We start from the raw sequence: 20,297 nt of genomic DNA, 5'->3' as shown, positions 1-20,297 counted from the left end.
GGTAACATACTTTAGATATTAATTTGCCTACCAATGTTTTTCTTTTTTACAATTTTGGTTTTCACATAGAAGTGACTTTTTTCCTTTCTTTTATATATAATTGTTTGGATGATTTATCTATGGTTGTAGATATAAACAGTGAAATGTTCCTTCTGTGTTTCAAACATACTACCAAAACCGCTTAGATGTTTCTTCTTCTCTTGTAGACCTTCAATCATGTTGCATCAAAAGAATAATTTAGTTTATTGATTTAAACATATAGTTTTTAAAATAAATTCAATATGAATTGAGAAAGGGCACGGCTTACCCAATCAACATTACCCATGACTATGATCAAATCAGTCTCATGGTTTTAAATATCTGGATTATTTAGTAGAGTAGATCTTGTTTTCATTTTTAAAGAAATTTTAAATATTTTCTCTACCTTTATCTATGTAAAAACTCATTTGCTCTTATGGTCCCGCCCTACCCTCTGCAATCATGATTTGAACAAATTTGAATCAAGACTACATAGGATGCTTCTATGTAAGTATAAACTTTTAAGACCAAATTGTTTTTGAGAAGAAAACCCTTTTTAAAATGTCAACGAATTTTCAATAATAATTCTAAATCATCTCTCCTTGAAAGAAGGCGGCCCTTTGTTAATATAAACTTGAATTACCGTCACCTAAGAATGCTTTGTGACATGGTTTGGGTAAGTAGTTCTGGAGAAGAGAAAAAGATATGAAAAGTTAAAGACGCCACAGACGACGACAACGAAAAACGGACATATATATTTTGATCAAAAAAGCTCACTGGAGACTTCGTCTCAAATAAGCTAAAACGTTTACCTGGATATTAACTACTTGGTCATGAGATTATTTCCAGTGAAATCCGAAAGGTTTCCAACAAACCAAGCTCACTTTTGTTTATTTCTTACATTTAAGTTTGAAAAAGTCAAATCGATTAGAGATACATTTAATAAACATATGCAAGTATGCAAATGTAGCTTCTCAATAGGTATTTCAAACGAAATTCATTTGCAAATACAAATGTTTCAGATATAAACCGCATGTAGAGTATTTCACATGGATATAAATTTGCCTGTACACGTGATCAAATCCTTTGAAGTTAAAATTATAAGCGTTTGACCCGTTTAAAATTTCACACACAGAAATGAACGTTTCTACAATTTTTAGGTGCAAAAGTAACTGTTTTTTGAAAAGCCTTTTATTGAATACAATATTGTCAGTATATATATATGTATTTGCATCTTTGTAAAATTCATGTTAATCAACAAAAAATGAAGACGTAAAGTTTTCAAGATAGGTGTTTTTTTTAGGGGGGGGGGGTAGTCAAAGACCATAAAACAATGTTTTACTATTTACTTATTGCTAGTTTAGTTCATTATAAATTAAGTTCATGTTTATATTTTGTTTCGGAAAAAAATTATATACAAAAGCTTAATTGAGAACCATACCCACTCATATGCAAATACACAAGACTATAATTAAGTGCGCTTTGCAATTACTTTTAAACAATAATTATAATATAACTAAACAACCTTGAAAGTGTATTTTGCAGTTTAGTTTACTTTATTTCTGATTTTAGTATGCCATTTCAATTTCACAAATATATCCTACAAGCTTTTTTCCGCAGAAGGTGTCATGGAATGCGTACCCATCTCTTACATAAACACACAAGCAGTCTTGTGGAGATCGATCTGTTCCGTCTGGTTGTCCTCCTCCAAAAGCAAAATACCTCATTTTTCTCATAGTTCCGTGTTTGATCCATCTCCAGTCTCCTCCTGGTTTTCTTCTATTTATGTTCCTCCCACCAACAAAGTATGAAATTCCTTTAAATAGGATATGATTGAAAAGTATACATGTGTTACTTTTTGATTAATGTGTTATCTCTTGACTGCATTTAATATTGATTTAACATGACCTTTAACATTACCAGTCTTCATTTTAAATAAAGTGTCCTTCATCAGAATGGTCTCCTCTAGTGTTTCAAAATTAGCTAGGTATCCACCAATCTGAAGACATCTAGCCTAATAGATTAAAACTTTATGCTAATGCATGCAATATATTTCCCTTAAATAAATGTATGAAAACAGCATATACTTTCAATCCTCTGGGAAAAAACAACCTGTTTATACCATCACCATTAGTTCCCTCTTATGAAAATTGTCATTTGTAATAAAGATTTTCTCAAAATGCGTACAATTCTTAAGTTTTTTAAAAAGAAAAAAATATCCGATATAAATCAAAGATGATAATTTATTCAACTGGGGGTTATCTTATCTGAGGAAGATGCTACATGTATCGTAACTAACAAATATCTACCGAATACTTTCTCGTCTTATTAATCATCATATTCATAAGTCTAAGATTGACTTGACTCTTAAGGGTGTGAACACTTCAAATCTTTTTTGATAACTTTTATCAAACTTCATTTGGATCTTATTGATATCTTCGGCTATTTAGGTAATTTCGATGTTCGAGGTTCTATGCTTTGAGATTGATTGAAGTGGCTTGCATAATTAATATGGAAACACTGTGTTCAACAAAAGATGAAAAATTTCTTCAACTTACAAACGCTTCATCTCCGGATACAATATTGTTGTTTATCAAGTAACAAAAATTCTGGTACTGGGAAAATGGGGAAGGGCATCTATCTAAAGTGACAGTCAGAAAAAAAGATGTCAAGAATAAAAGTATGATCAAAATTTCTTTTAAAGAGTTTCAGTAATTTGAAACAAATCAATATAGCTCTTTTTTAAACATTTTAGTGGATATTATGAAAATACCCCCAACTATCTCAATGGCATCGATTTCTACGTAACTTCTGGACGCCGAACAATCCACCTCGATTCTCAGCTCGTCTACTGGGAACATGGTTCGCTGTAAGAAAGCAAGATAAATTCATAAATAAAGGGGTACTCATATAGTGTGTTTGTTAATCACTGTTCATAACATATATAGAAAAATAACGTACTTTTATTTGTGGAGAAAACTTTCTTGATTTCCGTATGACATGAGCATGAGTGATATTGAATATATCCACCCATTGGTTCTCTTTGTTTTTTGCAGAAATTTTTACGACTGCCCCGCCATGGTATGTTTCGTAGATGTTCACTTTAGAAAGAAAGAGTTTCCTTGGAAATTTAACCTTGAATAATAATTATACAAACTTAAAATCATGTCACATACGATAATTGTTTCCGGGAATTTGCTAAATGTTTATTATTGAAGTATTTAAATGTCCTCATAAATATAGATGCTAAAAAATGTATTGATGTATGGATGAAGAAAACAATTCATCTTTATAAAATTAACAGCGATATGAGCTAATACAAACTATGAGATTATTTCATTTGTTTTTGTTAGATGTTAGATGAAACATGTGGACATTAAGTGGTAATGTACATGAAGAACCAAGAAAACATTGAACTTTTAAAGAAAATTATCTCATTGAATTATGATTTTCATTTTTGTGTTCAAGTATTCCACGTTCCATGTATAGATAATTGGAAATACCATCATCGATTAAGTTTGATGTAAAACAAAAAATCAGCAAAAGCAAACAAACGAAACAAAAGCAAAGTCACTCAATTCAGTTATTGCTTTCATTGTTCATACATTTAAAATGTCAAAGATAATGTTAATGAATGAATATATAAAAATGTTTGTGACAAAATTTTGAAAAGATTTACCTTATTCATAGTAAACATGTACCCACCTCTATGAAATGGACCCTGTCTAGTTGACTACGAGCCTGTGTCCAAGTGCCAGGAATGTCGCCATACCGAGGATAGACGTTAGGTGTCCCCAACACTTGCTTTGCAGAGTAACTATAACAAACGTTCATCTAACCATGAAGTTGAACAGAATAGGAGCTTTGCTTATTCATTCAAAGAGTTCTAGCTTAGTGCTGGGCAATGTTCATGTATAATAGCGATTAAGGGTAATGTATTACCAATGTTGATGCATTTGACATAGTTATTCCATTTCATGTACATGTAATTCAATATTTATTATATATTGCATTTAATTAAAAAAAAAATCAAATTGCTCTCATTTACACAAATGATAATTGAAAAGAGATTATTGTGGGTGTTTTTGACAAATAATTCATTCAATTTGTGGTGTGTTATTTTTCGAAATTATGTATTTCTCATCTTCTGAAAATAATTGATGCATAATGTATAATTTAATTTAGGATTAAAATGTTTATTTAACGAATAAAAACAATGTTTCTTAACGTGTATAAACTATCAAGTCGTGCTTAAGGAGGTTAGCTGGGTGGTCAACAAGTAAACCATCAGACTTACTATAATTCTTAAATATCATTATTAAACTATAAGATATCATATGATAAAGTAAAATTCCATTTATTTTAGCATAAATTAAAATTTGAATGTTTTTTCTATATTTTTATAAAGAGCTCTACCTCTCATGGACATCAATATAATCTAAAGACCACCCAACTCTCTTGAACTCTATTGAAATACCTAGTCGTATGACTTTAATGTGTTTGTTATATCTGGTCAAAAGATATGCTGTAAATGATACACAAGTACGAATAATTATACTTGAGTCACACATTCTCTGAAATTTATAACCATTAAGTAAACATTCAAAAAGTGTTTCAACTATTTCTTCACATCAGACGCTTTAGATGTAATGAAATGTATCGGAAAATAATTGTCATAAAGTTGTAAGTTATAGCCATGATTACTCAACATTCACTTAACATTAATTTAAAAATGCAACTGTAAGCGTATGTTGTAACTAAATCGTGGTTTTAGTACATGTATTTTTTTGTATTTTTGTGCCATCTTTGCTCTAGTTCAGTAAAATGGGTTTTTTTCCTCAAATATCATTTGTATTTGCCTCTGCAAAGTAATTGTTACTTGATTTATTGCATTTCTTTTTAAATATTTGTAAATGCAATTTCCACGAACTTAATGAAAGGTTTATTGGCTTTAGCCTTGAGCATTTAACTTCAGTTGTAATTCAAGTAACTGTTATCCATTGTAATTGACCCTATCCCTTGTCTAGCTTACCTTCCAGTGTTGTACTGTGAGGAAAACTTAGTTACTTCAGATGCCCACAAATGTATACTGGCTTGCATTCCTTGGAGAGAGAAAGAAATGAGTTCTCCAAAGCGATTTAATTTAGACTAGTGATTAAGTCAAAAGCTATGAAAATAAATAAACTGGTAAATCTCAACTGAAATTCAGAGAAGGTTTTCTGTAACATCGTTCCATTGTACTCAATTTTAAATTATGTCACTTTTTGCAACACGAATAGTGCTACATGTACGGCATAAATCATGTTCAAACCAGATAAACTTATAAAAATATATTATTGAAAAAAGTTGAAGATACGTATGCGAGTCTTAAAACTAGTATTTACCTTGACAAACAGAGAATATCCATAGAGATATAAGCGGCAAAACACTCATTGTAACATATCATTCATACACAAAACCAATTCGTTTTATAGAAACCTACAAATCAATATTTCAAACTCTTGGTTGTGTTCGTAAATTAACAGGTTTAAACATAATAGCTATTGTGTGTAATTTACTGTGTTGGGATAAATTATAATCGACAATTCAAATACATTAAGTGATGGTTCCACACAAAATCATAAAACTGTATTTACAAGTATGATACATGAGTAGTAAATCATTTCAAGCGTTTAGTAAATTGTGATACAAAAAGTGTTAGATGAATTAATTCAATATGCATATGTTGTAACTGCTCTTTGTTTAAAAATGAATATTTCGTTCAATTTAATTTATGTTCATATTTCTAAGATCCCTTGACTCTGGTCTTATTTGTAACATTCAATGACCTGGGCTAATTGGTACAACAGGATGAAGCTTGCCATTTAGTCAGCTAAATATTAACTGAATGGTCTGGAAATTCAGTGAACAGTTGTTTCGTCCTGTGTACATACTTGATAAACTGTGAATTGTAAATAACACTTGCATTAATGCAATTATGGTAGGTTAGTTTGCTTTCTTTGCTTTAATGGTTTCGGACTACAGAGAACAGTACATAATCTGTAATATCTGTATTGTATTTGTCGGAAATGATCACAGAAAGAACCAGTGCTACCAGTTGGTTTGTGCAAAAAATTGGTTTATTTAATTTTCAAATTGTTTTACATCATTTAAAAGAATCTTATATTTTGTTTGGTCTGTCTGTGTTGAATCCTCCTGGTACCTGATTTAAAGCAATACTAGAATCCTAAAGTGCAATGTAAATAAATAAAATTTGGTAACAGATTTTTTTTTTTACTTTTTGAGAGGTAATAAATGTTTTTTAAGCAACAAAATACCACAAAATAGAACACGTTTTCAACATAGAAGGCGTTTGATTTCAAATCTTAATCATAAGAAATAATAAGCTTCAACATTTAAGCATGGTTATTTTACCTGTAGTAACTATACAAACAGCCGTGTGTCAGATCACAAGGAATTAACAAAATTATATTTCGCAACAATATTTTCATTAAATGATTTGAACGTTTATGCACCGAGATAAATAAAGAAACTTTCTTTTAATAAGTAATAACATTGAACAACTCAAATTTAACAATCTTATTTCAATTATTCGATTGGTCTTTGCTTCAGATCTATACAACAATTTAACTATATTTGTTTAATTATAGGGAAATCCAATTTACAAGACTAATGTTCTTTTAATAATGGGTTCATTTTGTCTAAATTCTAGTTAATCAAGATGTTACTTGATGAAAAAATGACAATAACAAACCGTCAACCATCTCAAATATCCAGACAACGAAATACAAATTCAAAGCAGATCAACAAGGACCTCCAAATACATAGAGGTAGGATCAGGTGCCTAAGAGGAGTGAGCATCCTCTGCTGACCGGTCACACCCTCCGTGCGCCCAATGTCATATCGGTAAAAATGTCATTATCGAGGAAAATGTCGCAATTTGGGGAAAATGTTATGATAAGGAAAAACGGAGAAAAATCCGTGGACAATTCGGTATTCAATCAATAGTCCAGAGCAGAGCAATCACGGACCTCTGGAAAACCCCAGATGAAGGATCAGGTACCTAGGAGGAGTGAGTATCCTCTGCTGACCGGTGTCGTATAATTTAAGGTCCGCCCCGTAAAATGGTCCGGCCGGACTTTAATGTTAACATTTAAGATCCGGCTTTCCCCTATAAGAAAAGGTCCTACCCGTAGTCACTTGTTAAAATTTCTCTTAAAGTAATTGTTCTTTTTGCTCGTGTACTTGTATTTTAAATATGACTTTGTTTACATAATCCAGTCGGCCATTTGCGTATTACTTTGTGGAATATCAAATATTCATAGCGGATTAGATTTTGACCCATTGTTTAAGAATCTGAAAAAAAGAAGACCAAGAGTATTTTGACAATGATTTGTACACACCATTTAGTCCCTTTGTTTTTAAATATCTTCCGGTGTATATGTATTAGCAGAGGGTTGCATGACAGGTAAACGCAGGTAAAAGAAGCCCTGCAGGCATTCACACCTGTAAAAAAAATGTCTCCGCTGTAGTGCTCTACGCAAGTAAGATTGGCTTTTTAGCTTTTGCTTTGTTTAATTTTCAGTAGATCAGAAACTTATGATAATATACTAATAACTTATACGTCTCTAGGTAGATTTATCACAAGTTTAAGATAATTAATAAAAGGTCGCAGATGTGGATTACCGTAACAGAGGGTATACGTTGACAATATAGTGTATACATGTACGTACTGTGGTACAGTATTCGATCACCCCATTATTCTAAAAGACTTATTCCCTCTTTCTTTAACCAAACGTACAATACTTTTATATGTATATAATGATGCATACATGTAATTAAGCAAGGATTTGGAAACAAGTAAACATTAGTTTTATTATAAGTAAATCCGTTTCCATCGATAATGTTTAAATTCTATATCACAAAGCGCTTTAATGCAGAAATATATTTGTAAACTGCCTAAAAAAAATCCTTGTTGATTTAAGAAAAAAAATGTATCTCCATTGAGTTAAATATTGACGTCCTTATCAAATGGATAGTGTCTAGAGTAGCAATCTTGCATTGGTATATAGATTAATAACTCTCTCTCTCTCTCTCTCTCTCTCTCTCTCTCTCTCTCTCTGACTTCCATGTTGGTGAAGTGCCTAGTTACATATCCTTCGATGCATCAATGGTAACATTGGTATATAGGAAAATACTTAATCAAGTTGACACTTGTATTGACTCTAATTTAATGATGATCTTTTGTTTCAGTGGGTAGGACCCAATAATAAAGTTAAAGAAATGGTCCGCCACGTTGAAATACTGAATGCAGATAATAAATATTCATATGATAAATATCCGTATAAATACTTGTTTTGATTTATCCCTATAATCTTTTAATTTAGGACTAGGACCTAATATTATGGCACAGAAAAGGCCCACTTGTTGAAATACCCATTGATATTGATACTTGCTTTGATTGACCCCGATGTTCTTTTAATTTAGGGATAGGACCTAGATGTAATATTATGGCTCGTTTAGAAAAGGTCCGCCCCCCCTGGTCTGAACCTTTGGTGAAGTTGACTTTTTTTGGATAGAAATTCTTTTAATTAAAGTCATGTACACAACATCTTCCATTTTAAATATCTAAAAAGTAACGGAAAATAAACGATTAATGTACCCCCCCCCATTGCATATGAAAATGAAAAGAAGATCTTTTATATGCAGGTTGGGGTTGTTTTAAATAAATCGGAGCATGTTGTGTACATGACTTTAAAGGAATTTCTACCAAAACAGTGTCAACTACCCCAGGGGTCTAAATTCAAGGGGGGGGGGTCCTGTCCTCAAGCACCTGTGTTATTTTTTTTAAAGAAGAAAATCGGATCCCTATATTTTTTGCCAGAAGCAAAATGCATATACAGCCGAAGGAATAGGACTTTTTACTAATCTAACATGTATGTCTTTAATTTCTTATAAACAAATCCATTCCTTCCTTGATTATTATAGTCCGATCCAAATATAAAGTTTCAAATAGAAAGAGGGATTGAAGAACTGAATAATTTATAATAACTTTCACTTGATAATATGCCCTAGTCACAGGGGCGTCGTATCTCTCTCTCTCCCTATATATATATATATATATATATATATATATATATATATATATATATATATATATATATATATATATATATATATATATATATATATATATATATATAAATGTATTATTTATATATATGTCATAGAGAGAAGAGTGGATACGATGCCCCTGTGCCCTAGTGCAAATAATAAGTAGCAATGATATCGCTTGCATATACCGTTGTAATTGAATTGTAAAGAATATTTGATTTTAAAAAGGGTAACGTTTTTAAGCGTGTATCGTATTGGAAAGATGTGCAGAAAGAGGACTTTGGAAATGTCCATTGTTTACATGATTATTTCAAACAGTCAAACCCCTCACACCTGCAGGGTGGTGTGTGTATACAACACTTGGTTCAAGCCATTGTTTAATTAATGACACCAATCAGTTTCATTTCCTGTTTATATAAGATAGACCGGCAAAACTAAAGTTGAAATGAGAATCCAGTTTTAAACAGTAAATTTTTTTTTGATTTATTTGTGTTCACCAAGCTACATGTATAAGTATTTTCATTAAAACTACATGTATGTGCTGGATATTTACTTACTCACCTCGGGTAGGTACTCCTTTATAAGAATTACAAAATAATACCACTTACTAAGTATTTTGTAACAAATTAGTCGAAATTAAAAAAATATAAATGAAGAAATATACCCCGGACCTTTAATGTTAGGCGGACCTTTTCTTATACGGGCCGGACCCTTTTAGAGCAAAGGCGGACCCTAAATGTTAACATTAAGGGTCCGCCCGGACCATTTTACGGGGCGGACCTTAAATTATACGACACCGGTCACACCCTCCGTGTGCTCTTTGTCGTAATCGGGGAAAAAACCCCGGAAAAGTCCGTAGACAATTGGGTGATTAATTGATTGGTGATTCAGCATGCGACCCAGTGGAAGATTTTATTTGCTGACAAGGTCGTTGTATCGACCATAGAACTTACGAAAAGTTGACTTCATACAAGACTGTTGATAGTCCTGTTTTATCAACTTGTTTGTCAGTAGCTTGTCTCGCCTTAGAAACTGTTCATACGAAGAGCATGCCCTTGCATATCGTATCAACTGAGAGACAAAAACACCATATGCAGGTGATGAAGGTGTATTGCTACATAAGTAAGGAAAGATGACTAGAAAAAAATGAAGTTATCGCGCTTATCATAAAGTTTTGTTGATAGGTTACCATCAATGTCCGTTTTCAGTAAAATATCTAAATACAAAACAGATGACGCAAACTCTGTGGTATCTTTTATTTCAAGTTCACTGGGATATATCGAGTCGACGTAAGTATGGAAAAAACAATTGTAAATTGATAATGCGTCGTCGATATACCTGAATGTTGAGTTGAAGGCCACAGAGAGTGATTAATTTTTTTCACGTACAAGTTTTTGAATAAATTCTGCTTCATAAGAATACAAAAATAGATCTGCTAACAATGGGGCACGATTGGTACCCATGGGAATTCCAACAGATTGTTCGAAGACTTGATTTCAAAAAACTACATATATGCTGTCTATCAGAAACTCAAGCATCTTTTTAATGTCAACTTCAGAGTAATTGTGTGTGCTAACAAAATAATTTTTTAGATTTCCAATGACAAGGTAAGCATTTTTACGACTTCCATTTTTATTGTAGAAACATCTATCGATGATATAAAAAAGCCTAGATTTTAATTTGTCATGGGGAATGGTTGTATAAAGCGTTGAAAAATCGTTCGTTTTGATGCTATTGATTTAGGTATGATTTTGTGACCTCAAAGTTTCTAATAATGAGTTTTTTAGTGTCCACATCTGATTCACACCACTTCTGGAGTATATTGCTGTACAGTACTCTTAAAGTTTCTCCTCCACTACTGTAAGAATTTTAGTAAGGAGTAAAGAGAGAGGTTTGGTAGAACATTTACTGGAACATGCTATATATCTCTGTTTGTAAAGACTATTGTGAAGGTTTGAAATCCAGTACAAATTTCGGGGTTTTTTTTGTTGTTTTTTTTTTTTGCTTGTCAAGATTTTTTTGGATGGGTTTGGCCCCCCCACTTTCAAAAACGATGCTACGTGCCTGGTGTAAGCAGGTTACCATGTGTATAATCAACCTAGTTCTTTGAAAATGCAATTAATGATGTTTAACAATACTTGACAGAGAAATAAAATGAAAAACTTGGAAACATAGTCTCTTATTTTTATGAAAATAACTTTTTGCAGCGTTAACAATCCAAATGACACAAATTGCCGTAAGTGTGCGTTTGAACATAAAATAGATATTATTTCTTACTATTATTTTCTGCAAAGTTATATAAACATTTATATTAAATATTAATATGTAACAGAAAATTAGTTTTTAATAGATCATTTTCTTCTTTTATCACAATTTCTTTTTTTTAGGAATTGGAAATACACCATTTGGTTATGATAAGGTTTTTAAACTCAACAATATTTTTTGGATTTAATATTCGACTTGCAGCTATACTTTTGATCGGATGTCCATATAACTGATTAGTTGGTATTTACAATCAAACAAGGAAATCGTCATTAGTGCTCTCCACAAGTATTTCATAGTTTTATATATATATATATATATATTATATATATATATATATATATATATATATATATATATATATATATATATATATATATATATATATATATATATATATATATATATATATATATAAAAGACTTAGAAGAAGAAAAGTAAATCGTTTATGAACTCGGCTTCTATTATTGATAACGGTTGAGAATAAGATTTTGGTAATGAACGTAATATTTCATGAATCATTAAACTGACAAAGGATTCACATCCAATCTAACATTGTCATCTCAAAGATTAACATGCGTTCATAATAAACTAAATGTAAATGTTATTTTAGAAAAACAACTAAAACTGTAGTTTGCAACTCATTTTGTTTTATATGTATTACATATTTTGAATTTCACAAATATATCCTCCATTCTTTATTCTACAATTGGCGTCATTGAATGCGTAAGCTTTTGCTGCGTAAAACATCAAGCAGTCTTCAGGGGATTGATCTGTTCCGTTCGGTTCTCCAGTCCCAAATGCAAAATACTTCATTTGTGTCATAGTTCCGTTTTTGATCCATCTCCAGTCCCCTCCTTGTTTTCTTCTGTTTATGTTCCTTCCGCCAACAAAGTACGAAATTTCTGTAAATAAAAGATGTTCGTTGAAAAAGATTGTGAGAGACTATTCAATTAGTAATATTCATATTCATTGTTTATTTCCCCTTATGTTTGCATTGGAAATCTGCGACGTTTAATTTCCTATAAATACACTTTGCTAATTCGTGCGCCATAAGCACAAATAAAATAATCACATGTTTTGAGTATATTTATTAATACATAACCAATACATAATATTATACGTAACGAATTTGATGTGTAACTAGAAAACTGACCAGTCAGGAAGGGCCCCGCTATGACAATTAATATAGAGAAGTGAAAAAAAACTTTGAATTCCATCCTCTTTTTATTAACAATGATGAAAAATAAATGCCCGGCATAAAATGTAAAGAACTGCAATATATATAAGGTGGTAAAAAAAATATGAAAATTATAAGTAACATCTGTATTTTTTAAATTTCAAGATAATTCCTAAATGTCCAAAAACTCTAAATAGTAACCTTGTATCTGCATAAAACAGGGATAACCTCATGTTCATAAAAAAAAACTAAATTAAATGTGTATTTAAAAAAGATTTAAACAGGTGTTTTATAAAATGCAATCCTTCAGTGAATGCAAATACACTGTATCACCCAGGGTTGACCTCAACTTCAAAACAAACATCAGTTGCAGACAAAGGTGTTCATTAATCTTCATATGACAGATAGAGATAGCCTCTAAATTTTCTGCAGTAGTAGGCAAGATAATTAATCCCAGGGTATTAATTGTTCTGCTCTCTCATCCTTTTCTTCTAAATTTACCGGTACAATAAGATTTTTTTTTCAGAAATGACAGAATGGGGTAATTATCTGATTACCTGTTAAAATTAACAGCATTAAGGCAGAAAAAAATAAAATAAATACTTAAAAAATAAAATAATGAAAAAGGATATCTTAATATATATCTTGATTTTAGAATTCAATAAAATTATCGTGAATCATTGTGTTTGGTATTTTAACCAAAGTAAAGTATGAATATTATATTTAAGGTGTAATATCCCTCTGCTATTAATTTTGCAATATATTTTTAAAAAAATTTCATATTGATTTTTATCAAAGTCAATATCAATCGATTCATATGAAACAAAGTTTAAGTGATGAAGCGCTGCTAGATTTTTCAAAAATTTATAAAATGTCAAATCATGATATGAAGAAAACTAGACATAGTAATCAGAAAAAGCAAATTTTTACCATCGCAGCATAAAATTAAAAATCTAAAATACATATGAAAATAATATATAGTTATATACATTTTCAATTCATATTACAAAACATATTGAAGCGCTGCATTTTAGTTCAGAATAACACTTTGTTGTATAGGTTTGCAACAAAAATTGCTTCAATCAGCAAGAGTTATCTTTCTTTATTAAAAACTATTGAAGGTTTTACATACATGTATTACATACAGTGCATGATAAATTGCCGCAGTTTCGAAATTTTCAGAAAAGGATTTCTGTTTTTAAATTTGGATAAGATAACAGTAAATGGATAGATATTTAAGAAATCCTAAAAATGTAAACCAGAGAATTTTGTTATGTAACACAAAAAGGGGAATCAAGTGAATAATCTTTCAGTAATTAGCTATAGTATATCAATATAGGGATATATTGTCTTGAATCAAATGAGATTTTAGGTGGGTTTTTTTCAATTTGTGTTCCCATATCTGCTTCCTCAGAATGGAAAAGCCTTATTCCATTTTAAACATTTGAAATTTTTTAAGTTTTAAGCGATTATAACTAAGTCTAGAATTTGTAATTGTCTTGGTCACATTTTTCCCAATTATAATTCATTCAGCTCTGTGAACGAGCTATAGATAGAGCATGCAATAAAATTATTCCATCAAAATATTCTCTGGCCTAAAACATCAAACATGTACTGTACCTGTACTGAACAAGTACATAAAATTTAGTTATATTTAAAAAAAGAATTAATCCATCGGGAGGGGGGGGGATAGTCATGTAGATATTGCCTCATGAATACTTTATCATTATGATACATTTCTTGTAATTTTTTGTAAAAGTTTTCTTTACTTTTTTGCCCCCTGCTTCAAATGAACCCTGGGGTTCAGTTCGTTCCGTTCAAATTTTCTTTTTCTTTATTTGAATTTGAATAAGTGTATCGCCTTCCAACATAAATTAGGACCCAGCACCACCTCCCTTGTTGTTACACACCTCAATAATTGTGAGTTAACAGAAACAAAGTGATATTATTTTCTACAGAAGTTATCTCTCTTATCAGAGGGACATTCCACCTTAAAATCCATATTTCAAAGAATGTACACAATCCTACACATCATTCAAAATTGACCTTAACTTCAAAACAAAGTTCATTTGCAGACACAGGCAGTGCAGTAATTAATCTCAATGTGACAGATAAAGATAAAGCTTAGGATTTTCTTCGGACAAATATTGCACAGCCTTCCAAGTATACAATGGTAACATTCTCAGCAATTATCTCTCTTTGCCCATTCATTCTTATGCATAGTTAAGGAATCTACCCCACCACCCCAGCTCCAAACCAGAAGACATAGAGAACCAAACTTAGCATCAAAAAATGTATTTCTGCCTACTGGACTACCATACCAAATTTGAACTTGATTGGGCAACCGTAAAAAAAGTTATTAGAAAAAAACAAAACATTTGTGGACGGAAGAGTGACAGACGGACAGACAGAAGGACGGACGGACAGAGTGATTACTATAGGGCACCCGCAAATCCTTGCGGGGCCCTAATAATGGAAAATAGTTATTAACTCATAACAACTCCCTATTAAACAAAGACTTTTCTCTTCAAAGTTTCTGGCACTATATTTTAGTCGCGGAAGCGAACTAAGTAACATGTTAATATGGCTGTTATGTTATGTTTTATATCCTTGACTGAGAGCGTATATTATTGCTTTACAGCAACGATACACTTATATTCATACAAAAATACATCTGTATGAATATAAATATAAGCATTGAATGCTTATATATATTTGGATGCCGTTGGCCATATAACACACATAATTAACACACCATGCATGCGGTGCAGACAAATTATCATTCCGCGCTACCGCGACATCCAAAAATAAGCATTCAATGCTGAACACAATTTCACATATTAAGGTTAATTGAAATTTTAAATTCATATCATAGACAAAGGTTCTAATGGAGATGAAAGAGTAACCCAAAATACATTCATAGAACTTATGTACTAAAAAAGAATTTCAAAAAAATTGTACAAGAAGCATTCCATCAAGAAGTGCTATCATTATTTAATGTCTACATTCTATGATTATGTTCTTGGATAAAATGTAATTGAGAGCAAGCAACTTAAGAATTATCAAAACTGGCAACAAATATTTATAATTCTACATTATTTTCATGTTTATTTTGGCTTCTTATTCAGATGGGTTTTTTTATACTCATACCTAGTGATAACTTAATCAAACATTAATTTCACATTACTTGTCGACATTTTAATTAACTTGTCCTTCATCAGCATTGCCTCTTCAAGCGTTTCGAAATTAGCCAGGTATCCACCAATCAGAAGACATCTAGCCTTAAACATTGAAGTAGTTTGTTAATACATGACGGAATATGTTGATAATCATGTTGACACTTTACAGTCAAATTTTCAACCAATTTCTTTTACTTACAAATGCTTCGTCTGCGGATACTGTGTCTTTCTTTATCAAGTAACAAGAATTTCCGATTTGGAAAAAAGGGCATATATCTATAGAAAAGAGCAGAAAAAAAGATGGCTACAATGAAAAAGATGTACGGGTATCTCTCTTCGCATAATCTTAATAATGTGGAAAAAAGCGAGCTCATATGGTTTTTAAACAATTAGTAAAAACAAGAAATACCCCCAACAATCTCAACAGCATCGATTTCTACGTAATCGCGGGCTACGGAACAATCTACTTCGATTCTCAGCTCATCCACAGGAAATATAAACCGCTGGGGTGAAATGAAGAAAAATGAACCAAAAAATAAAAAATACAACAATTGTGTTTTTGTAATCAATTACTTTATATGTGTTTTGTTTGTTGTTGTACTTTTTTATTACTGTCATTACAGAAATATGATTGTTGTTCATGCATGCATTTTTATACATGTATTATCATAGTAATTATACAATGTAGAAATATTATTATCGTACTTTTATTTGGGGAGAAAACTTCCTTGCTCTCCGTATGATACGAGCATGATTGACACTGAATATATCCACCCATTGGTTTTGTCCGTCTTTAACGGATATTTTGACGACTGCCCCGGCATTGTATGTTTCGTAGATGTTGATTTTAGAAACATAGAGTTTCCTTGGAAATTTTACCTTTAGTCAATGATATAAGATAAATAAATCACCTTTTTTATTTCATATATGATTGATGTATTTTGCTTTCGTAAATATTTTAACCGTTGGTTTTCACGAACACAAAATTATACTTTAAATTTTAAGATTCTCTAAAATATGAATGTTTTTAGAAATAAACTTGATTTTAAAGCATCCTTGTAGCAAATTGTTCAGCATAGAAATTGATTCTTAAGGAAATGTAGAGAATCCTTACGTACTATGTTCTTGAGTAATAAAAGCATACTGTAAACGAACTTTTATTTGCGACATTTTTTCGCGATTTACTCTTATACAGACCTGTGTTGTTAATACAAACACACGACAAGGGCTGGTTCGCGGCGAGAAATATTTGCGACGACGAGGCTTTCGTGAACTTCGTCAAAATTTCTCGCTCACGAATAAAAGTTGGTTTACAGTAATTTAGAAACAAAATGGGATCATATAAATAAATATAAGATCATAACTATGGCACGCCAAACTCACAAAAATGAGCCAATCATAGTTTCACAGCCGATAAAATAGGTTTAACGGTTGTAAACTATAGTTTACGAACAGAAAACTAAAAAGTTAATGACAATATTGAATCTCTATTTCACATCTGTAAACCATAGTTATAACGCGATCATCTATATTTCAGAATTATCACTGAAAACAACCATTTGCAATTGCAAAACATATTACTTTATCTGATAAATATTGTTTCACGATTGTGAAACTATATGATTAACAACTCTTAACCATAGTTAATCAATGCAAATAATAGTTTACAAATGTGAATCTATATATAACAGCAAAATCTATCGTTAACGTTAGACTTGGATTATCATTGTAAACTATAGTTTACAACCGTTAAATATGGTTTTGAAGATAAAATCTATTGTAAACGGATCGTTTTTTTTTTATAGTTAACGAATCTTTAACTATAGTTTAAGAATCGTGAACTATAGTTAACAATAAACTATTGTTAGCAATAGTTTAGCGTCCGTAAACTATAGTTAACAGTTGATAAATCTAGTTTATATCTGTGAAACTTTATTTAACGCCGTTAATTCATATTTCACATCTGTAAACCATTATAAACGCGATCAACTATGTTTCAGAAGTGTAAAACTATAATTAACACTGAATAAAACCAATTACGATTGCAAAACATGATTTCTCTGATAAATATAGTAGTTTCATGATTGAAAAACTTTGCAAACAAATAACCTTAGATTATCGTTCTTTAACTATAGTTTACAACCGTTAAATATAGTTTTATAGATGAAAACTATAGTTAACGTATCGTTAACTATAGTTACTAGTCGATAAATGTGAGACTATGTTTAGCTCATTTTGTGAATTTGGCGTGCAATAAATGACATTTTGAACCAATATATGAACTAAACTATAATGATTTCGTACCCACCTCTATGAAATGGATCCTATCTAGTTGATTACCAGGCTGTGTCCAAGTGCCAGAAATATCGCCATACCGAGGATAGACGTTAGGTTTTCCTAAAACTTGCTTTGCAGAGTAACTGGAATAAACATTGTTCCAATAAAAAGCACTTGAAGTTGAAACATTGCAGTTGACAGAATACGAGACGTAATTTTTTGGTTTACGTTTTTATTTCAATATTTGTTTTTTACCCTCTGCTGTTGTGTTGAGAGGAAAAGTTTGTTACTTCGGAGGCCCAAAGGCGTATGCTTGCTTGGATTTCTAGCAGTAAACATTTACATTGTATACTTAGTATATCTACATTATAGAGATACATGTATCCAATTGTGTATAACTAATAATAAATTGCATATATCTCCTTTTTGGTTTAAAGTAGCTTTACATGAAAAAGTTGATCTCCAATCTCGAGATCCAACGCGAACCAAAGTTTTACCTTGAAAAGACAAGTAACTTTTACCTTGAAAAGACAAGAGAGTCCACACACACAGTAATAATGGTATACGGGCATTCATTGTTGGACTGTCACTAAAAATCCTTTTTATCACATAGTTTATATAGAGAAATTCAAACCCATGTTCTAAAATTTTGCGGATAATATTACAAAATAATGTACATATTGAATGTTTTCATTATGACCATGCTATACCAGTACTTGGGGGGAAAACGCAAAGGTTAATGAGTTTGATATACATATAATAATTCAAGCTACATGTATTTGTTACAAACTAAACTTCGTCTCTAGTCAAAAAAAATAATAATAATACAGTGAAATATTATTAATAATAATTAATATTGCCAGTATCAAGGTGCAGTTTCCTTAAAATCAATATGTCGTATGAGAGACCATTATAATACTGTGCTAACACGCGGCATTCAAATTGTCTGCACAGCCTTGGTGTTTAATAGGACCGACCACATCCAAAAATACAATGCTTAAATATACACACGCGCGCGCGCGAACACACACACTGACAAAATGTACATATATTTAAATTGACTAAGTATATATTTCTCCCTATTTATTAATTAAGCTATTTGATTGTAATACATGCTTGACAAGAAAGATATCTAGACATCCAGTGAAATACCTATTCTAAACGGATTTTTTTTTTTTGGGGGGGGGGGGGTTGCATTGTTAAGTTCTATAAATATTAATTTCAATTAATTCTAGAAGATAAAACAAATAATTTTTACATCGTTCACTGATGTCTTTTTTTGTACTTGGATGGATTAAAGCTGTATTATCGGAACCTTCACATACCTAAATTGGCTGTAGCTTCGACAATGATTATAACTAACGTATTTTTAGATTGTTTATGTTTAATTGATGAAATTATTAAGAGAGATGTAAATATTTACATCAAAATGCTTTTTGTTTCTTTATTTGGGTTATCAAGTTTGATTTGAACATATTTTATTATGCAAAATAATATTTACATAATAGGATTGGGCAGCAGGCAAAGCCTATTTAAGCCTTCTCCACTAGGTACAAGGTAGTCATATGTATAAAATACAAGAATTGTGGAGTTAAATGATACAATTAAGAATACATGATTTTTTTGTGTAGCAAAGTGAACAAAAGCTATGTATGCGCTTGTTTTAGGCTTCATGCAGTGAAATACATCTAAATGCAACGTATGCACATGCTGCAAATTTGCGACATTATTTTGAAAGCAATTAACCTATAACTTAGTTCCAGCTAGTTTGGAACTTCATCTTAACAAGATTAAGCCAATGGGAAATAATTTATTAGCTACTAGTATTTTATGAAGTATAAGCCAGATTGGGAGAGAAGATAGGTTCCCAACAGTTGATCGCGGATGGACAGACTGATCACAGCAGAATGGGGTCCTATTAATTCAGCTGCTAGTTCATGTACATTTTTCCTGTCAAATTGAAGAACATAGTTAAATAAAGGTTGAAAACAATAATTGTAAATCTGAACTCCTTTGATGTTGTGGAAACTGTTCATGACTAACCTACGTTTTTCTTTATTGTAAGCGAAGCATTTTGTGTCATGATAAATAGTGCATTTCTTATAGTTAAGGTTCTAAATTATGAATTTTTTGTTAGCATTCAGAGAACATTACTGCCAACTTTAAAATCCACACATATTGTGCTTCCTCTTTAAATAAATGTACAACCACTCTTGACCATAACAATTGTATTTTATTGGCAGCCTAATCACAAAGAGTGTTTCTTT

At 31.2% G+C, this 20,297-nt stretch overlaps 2 protein-coding genes across 3 annotated transcripts; both read right to left on the bottom strand.

Moving 5' to 3' along the window:
* Positions 1 to 1,563: 1,563 nt before the first annotated feature.
* Positions 1,564 to 5,118, bottom strand: LOC136273024 (F-box/LRR-repeat protein 4-like). The gene is made up of 7 exons (XM_066076719.1): positions 5,051 to 5,118; positions 3,724 to 3,835; positions 2,980 to 3,153; positions 2,792 to 2,885; positions 2,577 to 2,659; positions 1,939 to 2,032; positions 1,564 to 1,834 (listed from the first exon to the last, which is right to left on the bottom strand). The coding sequence occupies exons 1-7, from the start codon at positions 5,116 to 5,118 to the stop codon at positions 1,587 to 1,589; spliced, it is 873 nt and encodes a 290-aa protein (XP_065932791.1). The 3' UTR covers positions 1,564 to 1,586.
* Positions 5,119 to 12,036: 6,918 nt separating this feature from the next.
* LOC105335840 (F-box/LRR-repeat protein 4) lies at positions 12,037 to 18,927 on the bottom strand. Of its 2 annotated transcripts, none has more exons than XM_066076718.1 (8): positions 18,552 to 18,927; positions 18,286 to 18,355; positions 18,062 to 18,173; positions 16,459 to 16,632; positions 16,163 to 16,256; positions 15,953 to 16,029; positions 15,725 to 15,855; positions 12,037 to 12,299 (listed from the first exon to the last, which is right to left on the bottom strand). In XM_066076718.1, the coding sequence occupies exons 1-7, from the start codon at positions 18,604 to 18,606 to the stop codon at positions 15,736 to 15,738; spliced, it is 702 nt and encodes a 233-aa protein (XP_065932790.1). In that variant the 5' UTR covers positions 18,607 to 18,927; the 3' UTR covers positions 12,037 to 12,299; positions 15,725 to 15,735. The 2 variants fall into 2 exon arrangements, with proteins under 2 accessions (XP_065932790.1, XP_034301075.2); XM_034445184.2 differs by having other exon boundaries at positions 15,762 to 15,855; positions 18,552 to 18,908.
* Between the last annotated feature and the right edge of the window lie 1,370 nt (positions 18,928 to 20,297).

This window comes from Magallana gigas, chromosome 2, assembly GCF_963853765.1.
Source record: "Magallana gigas chromosome 2, xbMagGiga1.1, whole genome shotgun sequence".
Classification (NCBI taxonomy): domain Eukaryota; kingdom Metazoa; phylum Mollusca; class Bivalvia; order Ostreida; family Ostreidae; genus Magallana; species Magallana gigas.
This window is presented reverse-complemented; position numbering and strand designations above follow the sequence as displayed.